Source organism: Poecilia formosa, unplaced genomic scaffold (genome assembly GCF_000485575.1).
Source record: "Poecilia formosa unplaced genomic scaffold, Poecilia_formosa-5.1.2 Scaffold22, whole genome shotgun sequence".
Lineage (NCBI taxonomy): Eukaryota > Metazoa > Chordata > Actinopteri > Cyprinodontiformes > Poeciliidae > Poecilia > Poecilia formosa.
The window spans coordinates 1,496,724-1,518,145 of record NW_006799961.1 but is presented as its reverse complement, the minus strand read 5'-3'; the positions used below and the strand labels follow the sequence as shown (position 1 = coordinate 1,518,145).

The 21,422-nt window shown below is 37.0% G+C and overlaps 2 protein-coding genes across 3 annotated transcripts in view; both read right to left on the bottom strand.

Moving 5' to 3' along the window:
• LOC103135253 (thiamin pyrophosphokinase 1-like) overlaps positions 1-2,063 on the bottom strand; it is a 37,780-nt gene extending 35,717 nt beyond the window's left edge. Inside the window, exon 1 of the mRNA XM_007547885.2 lies at positions 1,692-2,063. Within this exon, the coding sequence (XP_007547947.1) occupies positions 1,692-2,048 (357 nt within the window). The 5' untranslated portion in view covers positions 2,049-2,063. The remainder of the gene's footprint in view (positions 1-1,691) is intronic.
• A 4,865-nt stretch (positions 2,064-6,928) lies between these two features.
• Positions 6,929-21,422, bottom strand: part of LOC103135277 (thiamin pyrophosphokinase 1-like) — a 39,897-nt gene continuing 25,403 nt past the window's right edge. For both annotated transcript variants that reach the window (XM_016669385.1, XM_016669384.1), the window contains 3 exons: positions 20,168-20,237; positions 10,799-10,871; positions 6,929-8,784 (listed from right to left, as the gene is read on the bottom strand). In XM_016669385.1, the coding sequence (XP_016524871.1) occupies positions 8,629-8,784; positions 10,799-10,871; positions 20,168-20,237 (299 nt within the window). In that variant the 3' untranslated portion in view covers positions 6,929-8,628. The remainder of the gene's footprint in view (positions 8,785-10,798; positions 10,872-20,167; positions 20,238-21,422) is intronic.

Genomic DNA, 21,422 nt, shown 5'->3' with positions numbered 1-21,422 from the left:
TAAAATGCTGCGCCGTCTTCCTCATATCACTGGCACACACATGCAACATCGAGTTCACACAAAACTTGCTCGCCGCACTCCGTTTGATCACATCCATCCAACCTTCACTCCCCTCCTCCTTCCATCATTTTTCCATCCCTGCTTTCTCATTGTCTCCCCCTCCCTAGTGGCTGCCTTTCTGTTCTCTCTCCTTTCCATTTATGCAGAATTATTCACCGTTTGCGGCAAATCTCTGAAGGAACGCCTCAAACTTTTCAATTGTTCTGCTTCAAAAGCATTACCATAACAGTCTGTTCTCTCTCTCTCAAAAAAAGGCATTGCTCTTTTTTTTTCTCTTTTTTTACACAACCTGTGTGATATTTCTGAAAACGGTCTACTACTAGTGATAGAGACAGATGAGGGGAAAAAGAGTGGCAAAGCTGAAGAAATCCCAAAATCTGTCATCTGGAGGTGTGTGTGTGTGTGTGTGTGTGTGTGTGTGTGTGTGTGCAGGTTGTGAGCATGTGTAAATGAGAATATGCATGCATATTTAAGTTTTAGATCTGCACCAGTAATGCATAGAGTGACACAGCACAAAGACCACACAGGCTTTGTATTTCTTTTTCTCGGAGGCAAGCGTATATGCTTGACTGATTTCCCCTGTATTAATAATTTATTGAATCGAGCCTGTAGCTTGACATTCCACTGACTAAAAACAATGGGAAGACCACCTCAAAGATTGATTTGCATTTTCTTTTTTAACCTTGGATACTTTTTGTCTCCACAGTATAGGAAAAGAAGGCAGTGAAGACTAAGATGTAGAATCTAACTAGCGGATCCTTCGGAAAATCTTTTGTTCCTGTTATGTTTAATTCATAATTAAAAAAAAAAAAAACTGGCCACAAAAGATGAAGATGGCTGCTGTAAGGTCTTTTCAGACTAATTAAAATGACCTTACTAGTCAAGTATCTGCACAGTAAATTCACACCGCTACATTGACATAGTTGTATTATTACAATGTAAGTTATTTAATACTTTTACATTAGCTCACAAAAAAAAAGTGAGCACATGAAATTATAGGTTTGGTGGTCTTAAATTAAAAATGAAGAAGGTTACATACAGTAAATTCTCTCCATCCTATCAGTATTTCTCTCTCTCTTTTTGTTCGATTTAGGACAAGAAAGACATTTTGCTAAATCATAACACCCCAACACAATTAGTGTAAGTAGCTAAAAGGACAGATTGCCGAGTCAGTAATGAAATTTAAAATCTCTTGTCTGCGCAAATCTTGAGTTGGAATCTGTACGTTTGATTCAGCTACTTAAACTTATACGGACAAAAAATAAATTTGGTGGCACCATTGTAAGGTTGGTAAAACGTTAAAATGGAAAAAAAAAAAAAAAAGGTTCTCAAATTAAAAGTTAAAATTTTTTCCAAAATATTTCAGACTATATGAGAATATGCTACTGCAGTGAAATATACATTTATTTTAAAGTACATTTCTACCATGTGTGCCAAAATATGTGGCCAGCATTGTGTTTTGAGTTAATAAAAAGTAGTAATGTGAAGGTTTTTCAGACCTCAGAAACTATATTTAAAAGGAAACAGACAGCATATTAGGAGGTCCTTTATCCCCAGTCCGGCTGTGTGACTGCTCAAAGTTTCACTGCTTCTACGTGCACAACTGTGTGCGGAAGTTTTGATCCACTCACCTTGTCTGCATAGAAAGCTTTAACCTCTGGTGTGATGGAATCAAAATCCCCACTGATGTAGTCAGGAAGAAAGCTGGATGTAAGGACAGAAAGAGATGGTGAGTGACAGAGGTAAAGGGTTAAGATCGAGAAAGAGTGCAAGTCAGAGATATAAGGGAGAAGGGGAGAGACAACATTGGGGCATGTGTCAGTTCTTTGATCTGTGCAGCGAGGGAGAAGAGTGACGCCGCCGGGGGAAGACGCCGAGACATGGAAACTGACAGGGTGATTCTCTGTGGCGCTGAGCCTGGCCCCGTCAAGCTCACAGGGCTTGCGGCAGATGTAAAGATTGATGGAAAAGCACAGCAAAGCAAACATGGCAGCATCCAGAAGCAAAAAAAAGTTTATGTTTATGCTCCTATAATTAGGTACATAGGGCCTGAAAAACTCAAACAGATCAACACTGCAGAGTAATTACAGGCTTGGGGGTAAATTTGCTCATTAGTCACAAACACTGTAATAAACAGACGTGTGTCTATTGCGGTCTGTCTCTCACACATAGAAATATAGCGTGGAATAGCTGGGGAAAACAAGGTTAAACGAGTTTTATTAGAAGTTTTTTTTTTTTTTTTCCCCCCATTCATACAAGTATTCTTTTGACAATGATGGGCGATACTATTGGAGTTTTTAGTTTATAAACACTTCAGTGAGCAAATGAAGGATAGGAAGGAATGCAAAATGTTTACTGTATGTTTTTCAAAGTTACATATGTGGACTAATGATTGGGTTTGTCATCATATTATTGAAATGTGTCCACAATTAAAGGCTTACCAGTCACACATTCACATATTTTATTTATGCCTAATAAAATCCATCTATGAAGTTAAAATAGAGAGCTGAGAGACTGGACAGAACAATAAATAAAAGGGCAAGAAAATCAACCCAGTCACAATGCATGAAGTAGTTAAGGAATAAAAATCTGAAAAACACAACAAAAAAGTTAAAAATTATTCAAAAATAAAGTAAAATTACTCATAGCCAGAGATGAGTCATTGGTATTTTTAGATCCAACAATAAAATTCGTAGTTTGCTTACGGTGGTTAAAAAACAAACATCTACAAATATTATATTATATTATATTAAAGCATCACTTGTTGACAGTGAGAGATACTATAAGTTGTCAGTTCAATTCAGAATGAGAAATTGGATGATGCAGTAAGTGATGTGTGTATAGTTGCTAGCTCTACGTGAAAGTAGAGCTAGCAACTTTCATGAAGCAACTACAATTTTTCAGCTGTAATTGTAAAATTGGGTAAGATAGTCATTAAAATTATCTGTTTCCTCAGTTTATGTGATTAAATGGCAAATAATGCTTACAGTGGACAATAAATATCAAAGCTTTTTAGGACTGACAATTAACTGCAATGAAAACTGTCCTAAAGATGGTCAGTTTTATGATTTACATATATATGGAAAACAATCACATACCTGTAACTCTTTAAGAGTCATTGCTTGTTATTAAAGTGCCAAAGAAGGAAAAACCAAAGTGATCTTTGCTTTGAGATCTTAAGAATTACCAGGATAAAGGAATTCATATTTCCAGTCAATTCTATTAGTAAGAAGAGGCAAAATTNAGGAAAGAGGGCTTGAGTTAATTTGAATGTGCCATGGTGGTTTGAGGACAGATGACCTTGTTTGACTCATCTACTGGGATCTTTATTCACAAATCTCACTTGGGTTTCAAGACAACAGTGAAAAACAGAGAAAATATCCAGTGTGTAGCGGTATAGTGGGGGGAAAAAATGCCTTGATAATGTCAGAGCTCAAAGACGAACGGACATACTCGTTCAAAATGACAAAACAACAATAAGACCTTTAATAACCACTCATTGCAATAAAAGTAGGTGGAGTGCCATCACTGAAGGCACAACACATTAAATCTTCAAGACAGAAGCGGCAACTGGTGCAGAAGACCACACCAGTTGCTACTTCTGTCAGGAAAGACGAGGAAATGTAGAGTTAACAAAGGACTAGCATAATTAAACAATAACAGAATGGGAAATTGTGTCTGGTGTGATGAATCAAAGATTTAAGTTACTGGTGATAGTGTGATGCTGTGAGAGATATTTTCCTTTTACTCTTTGTGTTCCTTACTACTGTGAAACACTAAAAACTAATAAATCTGAATGTTTTTTTTCAAATGTGAATATCCACGGCTGCCCCAGTTAGGAATATTTCTCTAAATACGAATGCATAGCATGTCATTAGCCTGTATGTAATCTAGAGACCAAGGCAAACTGCTCTGTGCCTCTTACACAGAGGCTACATGTGTGCTCTTTGTTATTTTCCCCCATTTCTCCAGTGCCACTAATAAGATGTGTGCAATGATTGAAAAAAGAGCAATGCCTCATAGCACAGCATAACCCAAACAATTCTTATGGGACCTTACATGTTAAAAGGAGAAGCAAGTGTTTATGAACTGGCATCTTTTCAATTCCCCGTATGGAAATAGTGACACGAGTAACTCCTGAACTTCTAGGGAGTTATGTGTGGGTTAACAGTAATGTTGTAAATTGGGATTGTTGGGTTTGGCTTCGGGTCTATTGCAGAATGAATCACAGCTGATGTTTTTGCCTCAGAAAAGCTGAGTTCATTTGTCATTTCTTGTGTTGAAAATGACTGTGATTTTAAGAGCTGAGTGTCGGTGGGAGGGTTTAAAAAAATAATTTCAATTTCCATTACTTTTAATGGAAAATACAAATTTTCAAGAAACAAGATACTGTTAGAATTAATTAAATTTGCATTGAGCGTTAGCAACCAACCAGTGTGCATATATTATGGGCACTTTCAGCAGAACAAAATCACAAAGTCACTAATAAAATCTACTGGTTTCTTGAGGATATGAAAGAGTTCACTCCAATTGCCTCCATGGTCACCAAACTGACAAATCTACAGTAAATGTGTGATGCTATTGTGTCACTATGGACCAAAATCAGTTGAATGTATATTGTCAATGCAATATTGATACTGCAAAGGACCCTTTGGGATGAAATGCCTGCTGCGCTGAAAGCATGACATGCGAGAAAGATATTGGTGAGAAAAAGATGAATTCATCACCACTTTTATCATCATTATTTCCTAATATTGTGCAGTCCTAATTTAGCTCCTGCAAAGCTCACAGCAATTTCCAAACCCCTAAGCACCAAAGCCTTTAGGGGAGTGCCAGTTAAACAGGAGTAAATAGAGTTTACCGTTTAATTTTAGCTTCATTTAAAATAGATGTAAAGTTGCTCAAAAAAATTCACACAGCTACGAGAGAAAAGCTATAAACACAGCTTCTCATGAGAATGAATAGAGACAGGGTGACAAAGAAAGACAGAGAGAAAGACATTGTGCATTGGGCCTCAAGTTTCAACAAATAATTAGCTCAATCTTCACTTTACTTGCATTTTACTGGCGTTTGGAAACAACAACGCGGGACAGTGGCTCAGTAGAGTGGTTGGCTTGCAATCCAAAAGCTGTGAGCTCCCAGTCATATGTTGATGAGCCCCTGGGCAAGGCACTAAACACTGGTCTGCGTATCAGAATAGATGCACGTTATTGGGTGCAACTGGGTAAATGTGGCCCTAATGTAAGGTGCTTTGAGTGAAGAGAAAAGCACAAAATACATTTTGCCCTTTTATCATTTGTAATGGGCATTATTTAAAAATCTGAGCTTGTTTGTTTATTTCTTCTTTGTATTTGTTCACTAAAATCAACCCACAAACCAGGGCAAGGAATGGTATTTATGAAAGAACAAAGAACACTTCAACAAGCAGGGTGTACAGAATCAGCTTTTCTCCGTTTTGCCCGGCTGAAGGAGTCGGATCAAGCAGAAAGAGGCCTGTGAGATCAACGGAGAGAATCGTTGGAAAATGAACAGATCATAGCAGAAAATTAAAACACAGGGTGCTGCCTCACTGTAAGCACAGACACAAAAAAAACAGCCATTTCCAAAGCACAGGCACGGTATTAAAGAGATAAGTACCTGCAGCCAAGGTACACACATTCCAAAGAAAAAGCACCTAAATCCACGATAATCCTCCGACACGATTCCCGGGGATTTTAAAATCCTATTATTTCACTGAAATATTTCATTCTCTTAAAAGGGTTAAGTGGATTGAAATTCGCAAAGGTGAACAGAAAAGGAATGTGACAATGCATTCACTTAAATTCTTAGAGAAGTTCAGCTGTTCTAGTCCTATTTTGGGTACTAAAGAGAGCTAAAGTTCAAGTATGAGTAGTAAAGGGTAAGAAGGAAAAATCTGACGAAAAAAGATCTGTCAGCAGCAAATGATAAAAAAAAGAGAAGCATTTTGTCAACTTCCTATCTTTTGCAAACAGTCAAACTAAAAAAAAAAAAACTTCCCTTTGTCTTTCATTAGCTTAGAAATGTGAAGTGATTGGGACACTCTGCAGTGATTGGGGTAGCACTCAACATGGTGCTTACTGTGATAAGGGAGAAAATAAAAAAAAAAGGATATATAATAAACCAAAGAGGAGAAAAAAGTGGGGGAAAAGAAAACAAGACCCAAGACATCTTATGGCTGATCACTGCGTAAATATGCAGCATCCGGCTGGACACGAGGCTCTGTTGTCTTGCAGCTTACGGCAGTAAGTAAAACCAGAATATGTCAAATATTGTATTTTAGAAGAGTCAAAAGCCCCTTTGGGTTTTATATGTAGGTGTAAGTGCACCTAATGTTATTTTAATGATATTTCTCAAACCTTATTTCTCCAGGAAATGTTGAGTGAGCTTTGGTATTTTTTTCTTCCAAAAGACTCACGTTCTTTTATTACCCATACACCCACATATCCCAGCAGGAATTTGCCATTGGTAAAACACAGTCCGACGCTTCTGACCCCTGAACATCATTTCTTTCGCACATAGAGGACTGAAAGCTTCACTTCAGGGCACTAAACATTCAGACAGAAAGGAGGACAGCATAGCCTACTTGTTTTTACCAAGGATTCGTGGTATTGGATCAATAACGACAACAATGTAACATAGGAAGATTTTCGATGGCGTTAAGCAACGGCGGTAAATAGTCAACTTCCCCGACCGTTAAATGTCCGTACAGCTTAAAACTTGATGTTTTTGCAATTAATCTTTATAAGACTTAAAACTGTAAATTAATGATATGAGAAGAGTATATAGAACTATGTTATTGTATTTCTTAAATGTCCCTTTCATTGTTCACTGATTTTTTTCTTATTTATTTTACTAAGTTTACTGTGAAGCACTTTGTGACTGCTGTCTGACAAAAGGTGTTATATCAGATTGAAACTCCACAATGTTTCTCATCAGACTGATGTCGGTCTCGCAAAACAGCTAACTTCTGTCAGCATGACATTGTCTGGTAAAGTGAGTACAAACTACCATTTCCTTGTGAGGCCATCTATCTTGGGAAGTGGTCCAGTACTTAATGCAAAAAAAAAACTTCCACGAAACATAAGATTGCCATCTTTGCATTTTAAGCAGGGATCGGGTTCTAAGGCATGCAATTTCCCCCCTTTTTCCTTCTAAAAGTAACAATCGTAACAGGCTAGACAATTCAGTTTTGGTTTAATCAGAGTACAAGAAATGCGTCCAAAAGGAAAATTCTTGTCTCTGTATTCCTGAGTGGCCTTTAAGACGATGTTTGTACTGAACTTGTCTCACTGGAGACACTGATTGAACATATATTTTGCTTTTGCTGAGAGGTTGATACAGATATTTTCCACCAATTATCTGCATCAGGAAGGGAAAGAAAACCTTTCACCTTCCCGAATAATATGATGGTGAGACATACCTATGATGTCCGTGTGTATAATTACATGAACAAATGAATGTGGCAACTTAAAACATTTGACAAATTGGAATCCAATGTTAAACCAGACATACAGAGATCTGTAATTCTGATATCTTGGTCAGTTTCCCCATTATTTGACACAAAGAAGCCGTGTGCTTTAGGTGGGTTGAAATATACATCCACTGGCAGGCCATTAATGAACTCAGGTTTGGTTTAATCTCTCAAAGTCACAACGTTACTTTCCACTTTTTCCAGCTTTGTTTAAAGGCATATTAATATTAAATTTGCGGACAGCAAGAAAAGAAAGTGAGAGAAAGTTTTATCTGAATTGATCTCAGAGATTAATGAGAGAATAAAGTGGGGATATGCAGAGGCTGTTTGTCCTGAGTGCTATTCGTCGGGTCCAAATCCCAACCTCAAAAACTCTGTTGAGTGTCTTTCTCCTTTCCCATTTCTTTTCAGTCTGTCATTAATGCTGTGGCTAAAAGTGCCACAAAATAATAGTCATAAAAAAACAAGAAGTTATGTGTTTATTTATATGTGGTGCGTAAATATCTTGCTGTATGCTTAAGACTTATTTAAAGTGAGAAAACCAGTAGTTTTTTGTTGTCCTGTTGTGTTAACGATGTGGATTAATATTCTAAAAATTGATTTTTGGCTGGCTGACATTGCTTGTTTACATAAGAAATCAAGTAGCTTCCACCACTTTTTTTTTCTTTTTTGTGTTACAGCATTTTGGGAACAGTGGCAGGCGAGACATGACAAGTACTGTATGAAAATATTGACGTGCACCATGCAACCCTAAAGTTAGAATCTCCTAAAGGGCTATTTCACCGTTTTAAATGGACCACAGAATAGGCAATGGTTTTTTACATAATTATCAGAAACAGTCTACAACTATTGTAAAAATCTGAAGAAGTGACATTGCGGAAAAAGACACACTGTGTCTTTTGTTTCTAGAAAAGAAAAGGCAAGCATTTTATGGCTTGATGAAAACAATATGGTTCTCTTTGCGACTAGAGGCAGCAGACAGTTTATCCGACGATCCACAAACACCCAGCTCAAGTTAAATAAAGTGTAAATAAGACATATTTGAGAAATTTCTTTAAAAAAAAAAAGAGCTGTTGTCATTTGGAAACTGGAGCAGGATGAAAAGCATGCCTGAAATGGAGCAGCGTGTAGTTTACCTGCAGCTTTCGTCTCCGTATCTCTTCCAGCATTTTTACAAGACATTTGGTGTAGTCGGTTAGATCCTGGTCAGCTGTTTCTATGAGCTCGCACCCCTATGGACACAATGACAAATTAAAACACACACGAGAGCAACAAAACATGATTCGATATTTGTACCACAACACAGACAGTAAAGGGAAAACCAAGGGAGAGATAAGGAAAAGCAGAACAAAGGAAAGAAAACAGAAAGGGAAGCAGACATGGAGAGAGGTATAAATCAGTGTTTTAGTGCTGTCTAGCTTCCCGCGGGTTGTGTTGTTGAATAATGTAGAGGTTCCAGTCAGTGGCCTTAAACTACAACATCTAGGTAAACAACCAGGCTCTGGCTTTTTCCCCCATTCCATCTCTTCTTCTCTCCACAGAGTCACTTTGCTTCTAAAATGCTGCGCCGTCTTCCTCATATCACTGGCACACACATGCAACATCGAGTTCACACAAAACTTGCTCGCCGCACTCCGTTTGATCACATCCATCCAACCTTCACTCCCCTCCTCCTTCCATCATTTTTCCATCCCTGCTTTCTCATTGTCTCCCCCTCCCTAGTGGCTGCCTTTCTGTTCTCTCTCCTTTCCATTTATGCAGAATTATTCACCGTTTGCGGCAAATCTCTGAAGGAACGCCTCAAACTTTTCAATTGTTCTGCTTCAAAAGCATTACCATAACAGTCTGTTCTCTCTCTCTCAAAAAAAGGCATTGCTCTTTTTTTTTCTCTTTTTTTACACAACCTGTGTGATATTTCTGAAAACGGTCTACTACTAGTGATAGAGACAGATGAGGGGAAAAAGAGTGGCAAAGCTGAAGAAATCCCAAAATCTGTCATCTGGAGGTGTGTGTGTGTGTGTGTGTGTGTGTGTGTGTGTGTGTGCAGGTTGTGAGCATGTGTAAATGAGAATATGCATGCATATTTAAGTTTTAGATCTGCACCAGTAATGCATAGAGTGACACAGCACAAAGACCACACAGGCTTTGTATTTCTTTTTCTCGGAGGCAAGCGTATATGCTTGACTGATTTCCCCTGTATTAATAATTTATTGAATCGAGCCTGTAGCTTGACATTCCACTGACTAAAAACAATGGGAAGACCACCTCAAAGATTGATTTGCATTTTCTTTTTTAACCTTGGATACTTTTTGTCTCCACAGTATAGGAAAAGAAGGCAGTGAAGACTAAGATGTAGAATCTAACTAGCGGATCCTTCGGAAAATCTTTTGTTCCTGTTATGTTTAATTCATAATTAAAAAAAAAAAAAACTGGCCACAAAAGATGAAGATGGCTGCTGTAAGGTCTTTTCAGACTAATTAAAATGACCTTACTAGTCAAGTATCTGCACAGTAAATTCACACCGCTACATTGACATAGTTGTATTATTACAATGTAAGTTATTTAATACTTTTACATTAGCTCACAAAAAAAAAGTGAGCACATGAAATTATAGGTTTGGTGGTCTTAAATTAAAAATGAAGAAGGTTACATACAGTAAATTCTCTCCATCCTATCAGTATTTCTCTCTCTCTTTTTGTTCGATTTAGGACAAGAAAGACATTTTGCTAAATCATAACACCCCAACACAATTAGTGTAAGTAGCTAAAAGGACAGATTGCCGAGTCAGTAATGAAATTTAAAATCTCTTGTCTGCGCAAATCTTGAGTTGGAATCTGTACGTTTGATTCAGCTACTTAAACTTATACGGACAAAAAATAAATTTGGTGGCACCATTGTAAGGTTGGTAAAACGTTAAAATGGAAAAAAAAAAAAAAAAGGTTCTCAAATTAAAAGTTAAAATTTTTTCCAAAATATTTCAGACTATATGAGAATATGCTACTGCAGTGAAATATACATTTATTTTAAAGTACATTTCTACCATGTGTGCCAAAATATGTGGCCAGCATTGTGTTTTGAGTTAATAAAAAGTAGTAATGTGAAGGTTTTTCAGACCTCAGAAACTATATTTAAAAGGAAACAGACAGCATATTAGGAGGTCCTTTATCCCCAGTCCGGCTGTGTGACTGCTCAAAGTTTCACTGCTTCTACATGCACAACTGTGTGCGGAAGTTTTGATCCACTCACCTTGTCTGCATAGAAAGCTTTAACCTCTGGTGTGATGGAATCAAAATCCCCACTGATGTAGTCAGGAAGAAAGCTGGATGTAAGGACAGAAAGAGATGGTGAGTGACAGAGGTAAAGGGTTAAGATCGAGAAAGAGTGCAAGTCAGAGATATAAGGGAGAAGGGGAGAGACAACATTGGGGCATGTGTCAGTTCTTTGATCTGTGCAGCGAGGGAGAAGAGTGACGCCGCCGGGGGAAGACGCCGAGACATGGAAAGTGACAGGGTGATTCTCTGTGGCGCTGAGCCTGGCCCCGTCAAGCTCACAGGGCTTGCGGCAGATGTAAAGATTGATGGAAAAGCACAGCAAAGCAAACATGGCAGCATCCAGAAGCAAAAAAAGTTTATGTTTATGCTCCTATAATTAGGTACATAGGGCCTGAAAAACTCAAACAGATCAACACTGCAGAGTAATTACAGGCTTGGGGGTAAATTTGCTCATTAGTCACAAACACTGTAATAAACAGACGTGTGTCTATTGCGGTCTGTCTCTCACACATAGAAATATAGCGTGGAATAGCTGGGGAAAACAAGGTTAAACGAGTTTTATTAGAAGTTTTTTTTTTTTTTTTCCCCCCATTCATACAAGTATTCTTTTGACAATGATGGGCGATACTATTGGAGTTTTTAGTTTATAAACACTTCAGTGAGCAAATGAAGGATAGGAAGGAATGCAAAATGTTTATTGTATGTTTTTCAAAGTTACATATGTGGACTAATGATTGGGTTTGTCATCATATTATTGAAATGTGTCCATAATTAAAGGCTTACCAGTCACACATTCACATATTTTATTTATGCCTAATAAAATCCATCTATGAAGTTAAAATAGAGAGCTGAGAGACTGGACAGAACAATAAATAAAAGGGCAAGAAAATCAACCCAGTCACAATGCATGAAGTAGTTAAGGAATAAAAATCTGAAAAACACAACAAAAAAGTTAAAAATTATTCAAAAATAAAGTAAAATTACTCATAGCCAGAGATGAGTCATTGGTATTTTTAGATCCAACAATAAAATTCGTAGTTTGCTTACGGTGGTTAAAAAACAAACATCTACAAATATTATATTATATTATATTAAAGCATCACTTGTTGACAGTGAGAGATACTATAAGTTGTCAGTTCAATTCAGAATGAGAAATTGGATGATGCAGTAAGTGATGTGTGTATAGTTGCTAGCTCTACGTGAAAGTAGAGCTGGCAACTTTCAAGTAGCAACTACAATTTTTCAACTGTAATTGTAAAATTGGGTAAGATAGTCATTAAAATTATCTGTTTCCTCAGTTTATGTGATTAAATGGCAAATAATGCTTACAGTGGACAATAAATATCAAAGCTTTTTAGGACTGACAATTAACTGCAATGAAAACTGTCCTAAAGATGGTCAGTTTTATGATTTACATATATATGGAAAACAATCACATACCTGTAACTCTTTAAGAGTCATTGCTTGTTATTAAAGTGCCAAAGAAGGAAAAACCAAAGTGATCTTTGCTTTGAGATCTTAAGAATTACCAGGATAAAGGAATTCATATTTCCAGTCAATTCTATTAGTAAGAAGAGGCAAAATTCTAGGATACTCCTCACAACAGAGTATTATGCCGAAAAAAAAAAAAAAAAAAGAAAAAGAAAAAAGAGAGATAGGTCTCTGTTTATTACATTTATGTTTGCGTGTGCATTTGTGGTTATGGGGTAAGAGCATGCAGGGCTACAGTTGCTGCTATCTGAAGGCATTAACAGGTCTGACATTACGATTTTACGGTCGGCTGGGTATTCTGTTTGTGTGCGTTTGTTTGTGAGTGCTTCGCAGCAAGCCGCGAAAGCTACGTTCCGGTCGGCTGAAGAAAGAGATACATGAGGATTATTCTCTACCTCCCTTATTCTGCATTCCCATTTGCTCCAACAAGATACACCGAGACAAACACAACCAGAATTGCATGTAATCAGCTGCCACACATGTGCACAAAATAAACCCACTCAAAAAATAAAAATAAATAAATAAATAAAAAAATCATGCTTAAAGATACAACTCCACCAAAATTGAAGAAACACATGATTACAGCTGCAAATCTCTCTCCCTCACGGAGGCTCATTTAAAGAGAATGTGATCACACACACTTCTATAATATGCACAAAATAGCAGCAAATGTGTAGATACGCACACAGGCAGTTTTTCTGACTTGTTTTATTAAATAGAGTGCCACAACTGCATCTTCATTCAGAAATAACCTTCATGTGACTGATGGGAGGAGATGTGTCACCGGGTTTGATCAAAGCTGTGCACCAGCGCACAGACACGAAACGCAACACACACTCGCATCGCACAGACCTCTTTGTGACCTGCGTGCATGCCACATTCGGCTGCCAGTAATTGACCAGGCGAGATTCGAAATTCTGCATTTGTGTCCGTGTGGTTTGGGCGTAAAAGCTGTTTGCATTTGTGTTTGTGTGTACGCATCTTGCGTTGGCTGACAGTCTTCACTTTCACATTAATATTAACTGACAGTTTAATTTGGATGGGAAATAGAGCATTTTACTAGCAGTTTGTCTGAGCACCGGTGGCGGGGATGGCAGTGTGACCTTTGTCTGTCTTTGCCCGTGTATGTACGCGAGTGTGTGTCTATTTGTCTATCAGTCTGCATTTGTCTATTTCTACCCCTGCGTCTTCCTTGTTAACTTTTTCCCCCTCATTTTCCCTAAAACAAAACTTTTTCATCTTTCAAATTTTTTTTCATTCCATCCTCCACGCTCTCCCAATGATTGAACTATTTTTTGTCTAATAACTAATTTTCTCATATCTCTGAACATCAGTGAAACTGCAAAAAAATAAAACAGGGTTTCTTAACAAGATATGACTGAAGAGATTTTTAATGGGGATGTTTGAACTTGTCTGTACATGTCTTTGACCCTCCATGGATTACCGAAAATCCACAATAAATTCAAAGTTGCACACCATGCTTTTTGTATTTGCTAAATGAATAAAGTTGTACTTTGCAAAATCAGTCCACCAAAATCCAAATGCACTGTTAAAAAAAAAAGCCCAAAAATATTAAAGGTATTTATCCCTATGAGAAGTATATGCAAACCTCTGCTTCAAACTGTATGTCCACATAATTGTCATTTTTTTCCAAGTATTATATGAAAAACACTTCATTTGTGATGTCCTTTTCAATAATGGAAAAAATATGCCTCTGATTGCATCTCTCCTATCACTCCATTTTCCCCCAATCAAAAGGGAAAAGACAATGAAGTGGTAGATGAAGGACTTTGAAAACCACAATTACAGCTCATATACAAAACAATCCTAAACCAATGCAGTTGGACAAATTTAGCTCTCTGGCTCAGATGAATTGCAGCTATTAAGGCAAATTAGAAATGATAATGTACTTCCCCTACTAAAGTCTAAAAATACTACTGTCCAGCATTTTTAGACTTGCAAGTAATGTTTTTTTTTTTTGTAATATGGTAGAATATCACATTGCTTTTCCAAACACCTGCCTGTTCCTAACATCTTAGTCAGGTAGTGAGAGTTGAGGCATAAATGGAAGAATGGAAAGAGCTATCTTTCGGTTCCTCCAGAGGAATGCCCTATTCTTGTCTCTTGGAGGTGCTATAAATGGATGGAAATGTACTTCACAATGACAGAAAGGGTAAGATTTTAAGGTTTTGAGAGCAAAAAGGAAGTGGGAAGCAGAAGTTTCCCTAATGAACAGCATCAGTGGGTTAAAAAAAAAAAAAACCCTGAAAAGGGTCACTCAATTCTGAGTGAAAGGAATCCATGCCAGTGAGAAAAAAAGTATCTTATATTGAAGCCTTTTTCAAACATCAGCTGAACAGAGAGATTCAAACAGAGTTGTACCCAGGTGGTAATCAACCTGGGAATCTGATCCCTCCAAACCAACACATTAATTCACCTCTTTTGGTATATAGATGAACTCTCCTGTTCTGGCTCCGTACATGACAGCAATGGTCAACAAAGCTGCTTAATTCCAACCTCACGTTATACCAATAAGCGTCATATCCTTATTGAAGCTTCTGGGCAGATATTAAAGGTACAGGACTCAGTTTTTGTTTGACTAGAATGTAAATTGTTTACAAGTAAAAAGTAGACACAGAGTGCTTTCTGTTACATCATCGAGTCCATTTATAATTTTTTGTAGCTTCCCTATGTATCCTCCTCTCTACTCTTCCGATAAATACGTTGTGTCGTCTTTGATAATTCAATCCTACGGTCTTGCAGTTGTTATTTTGGGATTCAAAATCAGAATCTGAAACTGAAAGAAGTTGGATCATGAAATTTTGATCTGTCGTTTGTCCCTGTGCTGAGAAGCTTTTAACTCGCCTCCCTCAGGAGAGTTCTTCACTTATTTTCAACACTAGGATTACTTTAACTGCTGAGCGACTGACCACTCAAGTACCCCACACAACTCCACTTCATAAAACAAAAACAAACAGAACTCTTTCTGGTGTCCCCCTTCAGGACTCATTGTTCTTATGTTTGTTTTTAGCTCAAGAATAAATAATTCAACATTCACATAGATGCTAGTATTCATGTGTGTTCATGGTACATTATTAGATTAGACTTTGGCAGAACTTGTAATTCGTTGGGTATTTCTTCTAATTAGCCCCAGCAGCCCCATCATAAGGCTTTCCCTCCAACACTGCCTTGGTGATCAAATAGATAAGAGAAGGTGTGGCGTCACTCTTTGTTTTGCTTGGTTTTTGGAATCCAATAACCACACGCAGTCAACATATTCCCCTCTTTACAGCTACATCTCATATATCGTGTTCTTTAAGTGCATCTGTCAGTCATAATTTGGAAAAGAAGAGTTGTAATTGTGTTTTAGATTTTGTACACTAGTAAATTTAACACAGGATATTAAACGAAAGCATAGCACAACACGCACAAACACTCACTGCAAATAGGAATCCAATCCTCTTTAAACAACACAAAAACGTCTACATTGATATAGAGTAAATGTTCAAGAGACTAATGCTAGTTTGACACAACAGGGTATACAGTATGTTACTTCAGTTTTCAGTAGGAAGCACAATGTCACACAAATATTATTTTTAGACAACGCCTCATATCTAAGGGACCAACTGAACCAATAAGGTAGAATGTACAATGATGAATGTGAAAAGCTGCAGCCAGTTGATGGATCAGTGACAAGCATCAACCACAGTTGTACAACACCTTCTATGGAGCAGAACACATGCCAACAAACTTACAATTTTTATTAAGTCATTCACAATAGTCGGGAGACGGTTTACCGCATAAATCCTATATCTAATTTGTGCAGACGGCTGACATGTTGCGAGTTTGAACAATGCACAAGGGAGTTTAACTATGAGTGTAGAATTAGAGATTGATTTTTCTTTCTGTTGGTAATTGTAATTGACGTCTGTGGCGCTTAATGGGTATGATCGCTCTAGAAAGGTACTTACTAAGCCCTTTTGTAAATGTATGCAGTTCAATAACATGTTATTATTGGGACTTGTAAGTTACATTGCATTCGTATGTGTGTCGAATACAAACCTGATCTTGCCTATTTCAAAGGGTTCCTGTCTTGAAGGAAGATGAGCTTGTATAATTATTCCAATACAACTTCATAATTCATAATTGCCCATCTGAAACAACACTTTACAACCCAGCAAGCAGGGTTCTTTCAAAACTTCAGTCGTCACCACACAATGTTCACAGGTCCCTGCTTAATAGGTAAACAAAGGAAGTATATTTGTCATTCAACACATGAACGCCAAATGTGGTGCAAAGACAAACCAACAGCAAGTCAGTCTGAGATTTTTCTTCAGCTCTAACTCTCATGAAATAAGAAGCCTTGGGCTTGACAACTTCATTTGCTAAAGCTGACAGCATTATCTGCTCCAAGCCCTGATACATACACAATAATATGCTGACACAACTGTGCTCAGAAAGCCTCTTCCTCTCAGACTCGCGCTTAGTCAAATACTGACACAATCATATTCGCTTATGTTTGCAACTCCGTCAAACTGCGCGCACACACATGCCCACAGCTGGAAGTGCTATAAACTCTGCCCGCACACAATTACCTCCTCTGACATTCAGGAAAGATCTCCTCCATGCTCATCCATCTTTTGACTTATACACTCAGAAGATTAGATAAAATGCACAAATTAGGCAAAATACAATTTTCATTTGAAGCTGGGATAATACTCGGTGACATTTTACAGGAGAGCTTGAGGATGCAGCTCTAATGAAAAAGTTATGAGCTTCAATAAAAGCAAATTTAGCTCAGGTTCAGTACATGCAGTTAGCTTTACATTGCTGTCGCACAGTCGTTTTGCTAAAAAAGTGAAAATAATCGAAGAGATTTATTTTTAAAAACAAGTGCATGGCATAGATTGCTGTTATTTTCAGTTCTGTCACCGCATACCAATTACACTAAAGTTACAATTTTAGTTCCATTTTAAAAGGTGGATCGGTTTGCAATACTAGATTAAAGTGCTGAAAATTTTTCCACAGTTTGCTTTCATAAGAGAAAATAGCATACAACTTGAACAACTTGAAGAAATAAGTTATTTAGAAAAGAAGCACATCTTTAAGTAGACATGAAAAAAAATGAAAAATGAAAAACATATTGGCTGAGTAAATACTCAAGAACAGAATTTTGCAGCACCTAAATAAAGTAAAAAAAAAACAAAAAAAAACAACAACTTGAGATTGAAGAAGGCAAAAGTGTCAAGAGGAAAACCATTAATCCATAATCTCAAATGCATAGTGTGAGTATGTTATATCCTTTATATCTCTCTCTCTATATATATATATATATCAATATATATATATATACACTGAGCCAGACTTCTTAAATAATAAGTGGGGTGCAGTCTTTATGTGGTTCAAAAATATGCCATATTTCTTTTAACACCACCACAATGTGAAGTGGAATCATTGTCACTTGACTGATCGTGAAAGCAGAAAGCCTTAGCCTACAGCACACCCTCCACTCTACATCCCTAATGTCTACCATTAATGTTGTTTTGACAGAAAATTACGTGGCACCTTTCTTTTAACAGCGGGATGCCGTCCACCCACTCTGTTCTGGTGACAGCAGAACGCTCTGTGGAGACTGAGCAAGAATTTTTATTATCCTCTTTTTTTTTTTCTTTTTGTTCCTACTTGAATATCCACAAATGGGGTCAAATGCACCCCTATCCACACTTCACTAATTAAGGCCATTATTATTTTCCCCCATAAGGCTTTCCGTCATTTACTTTTTTTGAAAGCATGTAATGCAGTAAATTTAAGTTATTTGGTTGTAAAAAAAAAAACAAAAAAAAAAACAACTTTCTCCTCGTATGGAATTAACTTACAGCACACAGACTTTTTCTTTATAAAGTTGGGACTTAGAGAGGTAAAATTGATGTGTGAAGCTCTATAGCGTTATTTGTGAAAATACTTCATGTGAAGGTAAAAATGTTGAACCCGCAATCCTCTAAATGCTGTGACCTTTTTTGTTTAGCATACTTAAAGTACATACAGATATATACGGACATAAATTATGCATCAAAAGAAGCATTTCATAGCAAAATACCCAGAAAAACATTACAATGGTGCTTCAGGTAATTAAAGTGGACCTCTCTTTAAGATTAGCACAAGGCACAAAGTGATTTTTGACCAGTAACTTCACATAATTGCACCTCTAATGATCTTAAATTGGGCCTCTTGATTGAGAGGTAAAAAGTGTGCACCGCTGTGGTGATTTCCACTATCGCTTCACAGCATCAAAAACTCTGGTTCAAATCTCAGCTGAAGCCTTTTTTCCAGTGTTTTGAGTGGATGTTGTCAGTTCGCCATGGCTTTCTTCTTCACTCTCTAAACACAAGATTCTAAATATTAAATGTATTGGTGATTTATTTCTAAGAATATAGTTGAAATTGTGTTTCAAACTGTACAAATTTAGAGGCAAATTTTCATCACCAGAAATTTTTTTTCGCCAAAGGCATTCACAATGTCGAGGGTTTACATTCTAATTGCCAGGATCCTGAATCATGAAGGTATTGTCTATTTGACAGGGATTGGTTTATCAAAAAAATTAAAAATACTTTGAAATAAAAACATTTAATTGTTATTGACATAAACCAAAATCCCCAAATCTGATTGTAGACTAAAAATGAAAATGACTTAAATTGAAAAATGTTGGTTGAGCTTTGGCTGCTAACTAATAATAAAGCCATTGCTATCGTCTTAACAAGAGTCAATTTCTACCACAAATTGCTAAAATATAATTGTCATTCAAAACAATTGGCCCTGATCCCCAACTGAAAAAGCCATTTCTCAGTTTTATAATACGCAATTATACTTTCCGTGGTTAGAACACAATTATTATAGAAAGCAATTGTCTGATGGCACTGTTTCTCTGTTGAATTGCTGAAGAAAAAATGTGATTTCAAATAAAGTTCCAATAACTATGTTTCTCCATTTATCATGTTAAACTTTTAGCCTTCAACATTTCTTGTTAAAATCCACAAATACTGACGACATGGTTAACTTGTATACTTTTGTAATTTTAACTACTTATACATTGATGAATATACTATAAAAAATGAGTAGAAAGTTGATCATTATTTTAGTATGTGCCTAGACATATTCAGATTTTACAATAATTTATCAAGAACAACATTTCAGAGCTTTAAATTTCCACTGCAGATTCAATGATTACATAAATTTGTTTAGTAAAAAAAAAAGAAAAAAAAGGGACATAATTGTACTAAATAATGACACTTGGCAAACATGTCCTTACCTCCAATGTCAACAGCTTCAAGTGGTTGTTACAGCTGTAGAATTGCAAGGACATGCACACAGTGAGACAAACACAGACACATCTAACATCCCATTCGCACCCTGATGAAAAGCACACACACTCCATGCTCACACTCTGGGTGTTAATGTGAAAGTCTCGACACTTCAGGGACCCAGTGATCCCCAGATCCATCTCTGTCCTGACAGCAGCCCTCCATTAGCCGTAAAAAAAAAAAAAAATGCTCCTGCAAATTGCCAACCTATGCTACTTTATCAGAAACACACCCTGCACTCACATATAAACGGGGCACATTTATTCACCTGGAGCACAGAAATCCATTAAACAATCATAGACATGCAGCCAGATAACGGCTTTAGATGCACAATGTGGTTTGGAAGCTGCAGCTGTTCGAGTTTCCAGACATGCAGAGAGAAAAGCTTCTCCGTTTCCTGGCAGTTTTCCAAAACACACTGTTATGCACAAAGTTAGGCGTGCGAGTCAAAACACTAATTAACTTATTCAAATGTGAAACTAAGGCTAACTCACTTGTCACGATCTCCAGCGGTGATGTTATGAAGTTGATTGGCACCTCCATCAGCACATGCCCTCAAGAGAGCTGACGGAAAAGAAAAAAAAAAGACAAACAACCGTACAGTCTGTCAACTTGTGTGACTCAATGAGAAATTGCTGTAAACCTCAGTGTAATTATTGTTAAAATACAAAACGCCTCTCATTCTTAGGCATTTCAAAGCCAACAGTGGTATTCTTTGTCTTTGAAATTGGTTTTCACCTCAGGTGGCCTTTTGAGTGAGTGTGCCCTCAAGATATGTGGATTCTTGAGTCAATTGCACATGTAGTTAGAATGTGCACTGACAGCACAGTCCAGATCAACCTGATCTGGACTGTGTCAGGATGCCAGAGGACCTGCAGAAAATCCATGCATGCATTTGGAGAAAACACTGAGCAAACAAAGTTCTTCTTCCCAAAAGCCCAACCATGCGAAGCCCCCATCTCTTTGATGATCAATAACCTTTGACCCTCAACAGAAGCCTCATTTGAAAGGAAAGAGTAGGGTTGCATAAAATGAAGAAAATTTAATTTTATACACACCATTAAGTACTTTAAGATAAAATACTAGCATCATCCCAACCCTAAATATCCAGACAGAATACAATTACAAAAGCTTGAAGGGAGTAAAAGAAAGAATGTGTGATTAAATATTTGCATTAGCACGAATTATAATTAAAATGACAAAAACAGCAGCTAGATATTGCATGTTAACAAATAAGCCGGCTGCTGTTATTTAAATGTACTCGATTAACAGATTATCATTAGGGGTTGCCACGCCTATTTGAAGAAAAAAATAAAAACTTCTAACAGATTTCTGGTGTAGCACATTCAGTTTTATGTTGAGGCAGTAGACAGGACATCAGCAATCATCTTAAAGAAGCAATTTATATTGCCTGTTAATCTGAGAAGGGTCACAAGGATCTTCCCACACTTTAGAGTCCATAATTTCACACCAAGGAAGAAAAAAAAAAAAGAAGACCGTTTGCCATTTTCCCTGGACTGAAACTACATATAATAAAGTTTATCCTGTGGTCAGCCTGTGCAATGCTCAGACAAATTCTAAAAGAACAACAAGAAAAATAAATCGAGTCAGACTCCACAGGCACTAGATGGCATATTAAATGTTAAAAATCATATAATTAAAAAACAAGCTTCAAAAACCACATAAACAATTGATTGGGCAGTGTTGAAAAAACTACAGCTTTTGTGAAAAAAAAAAAAAAAAAAAAAA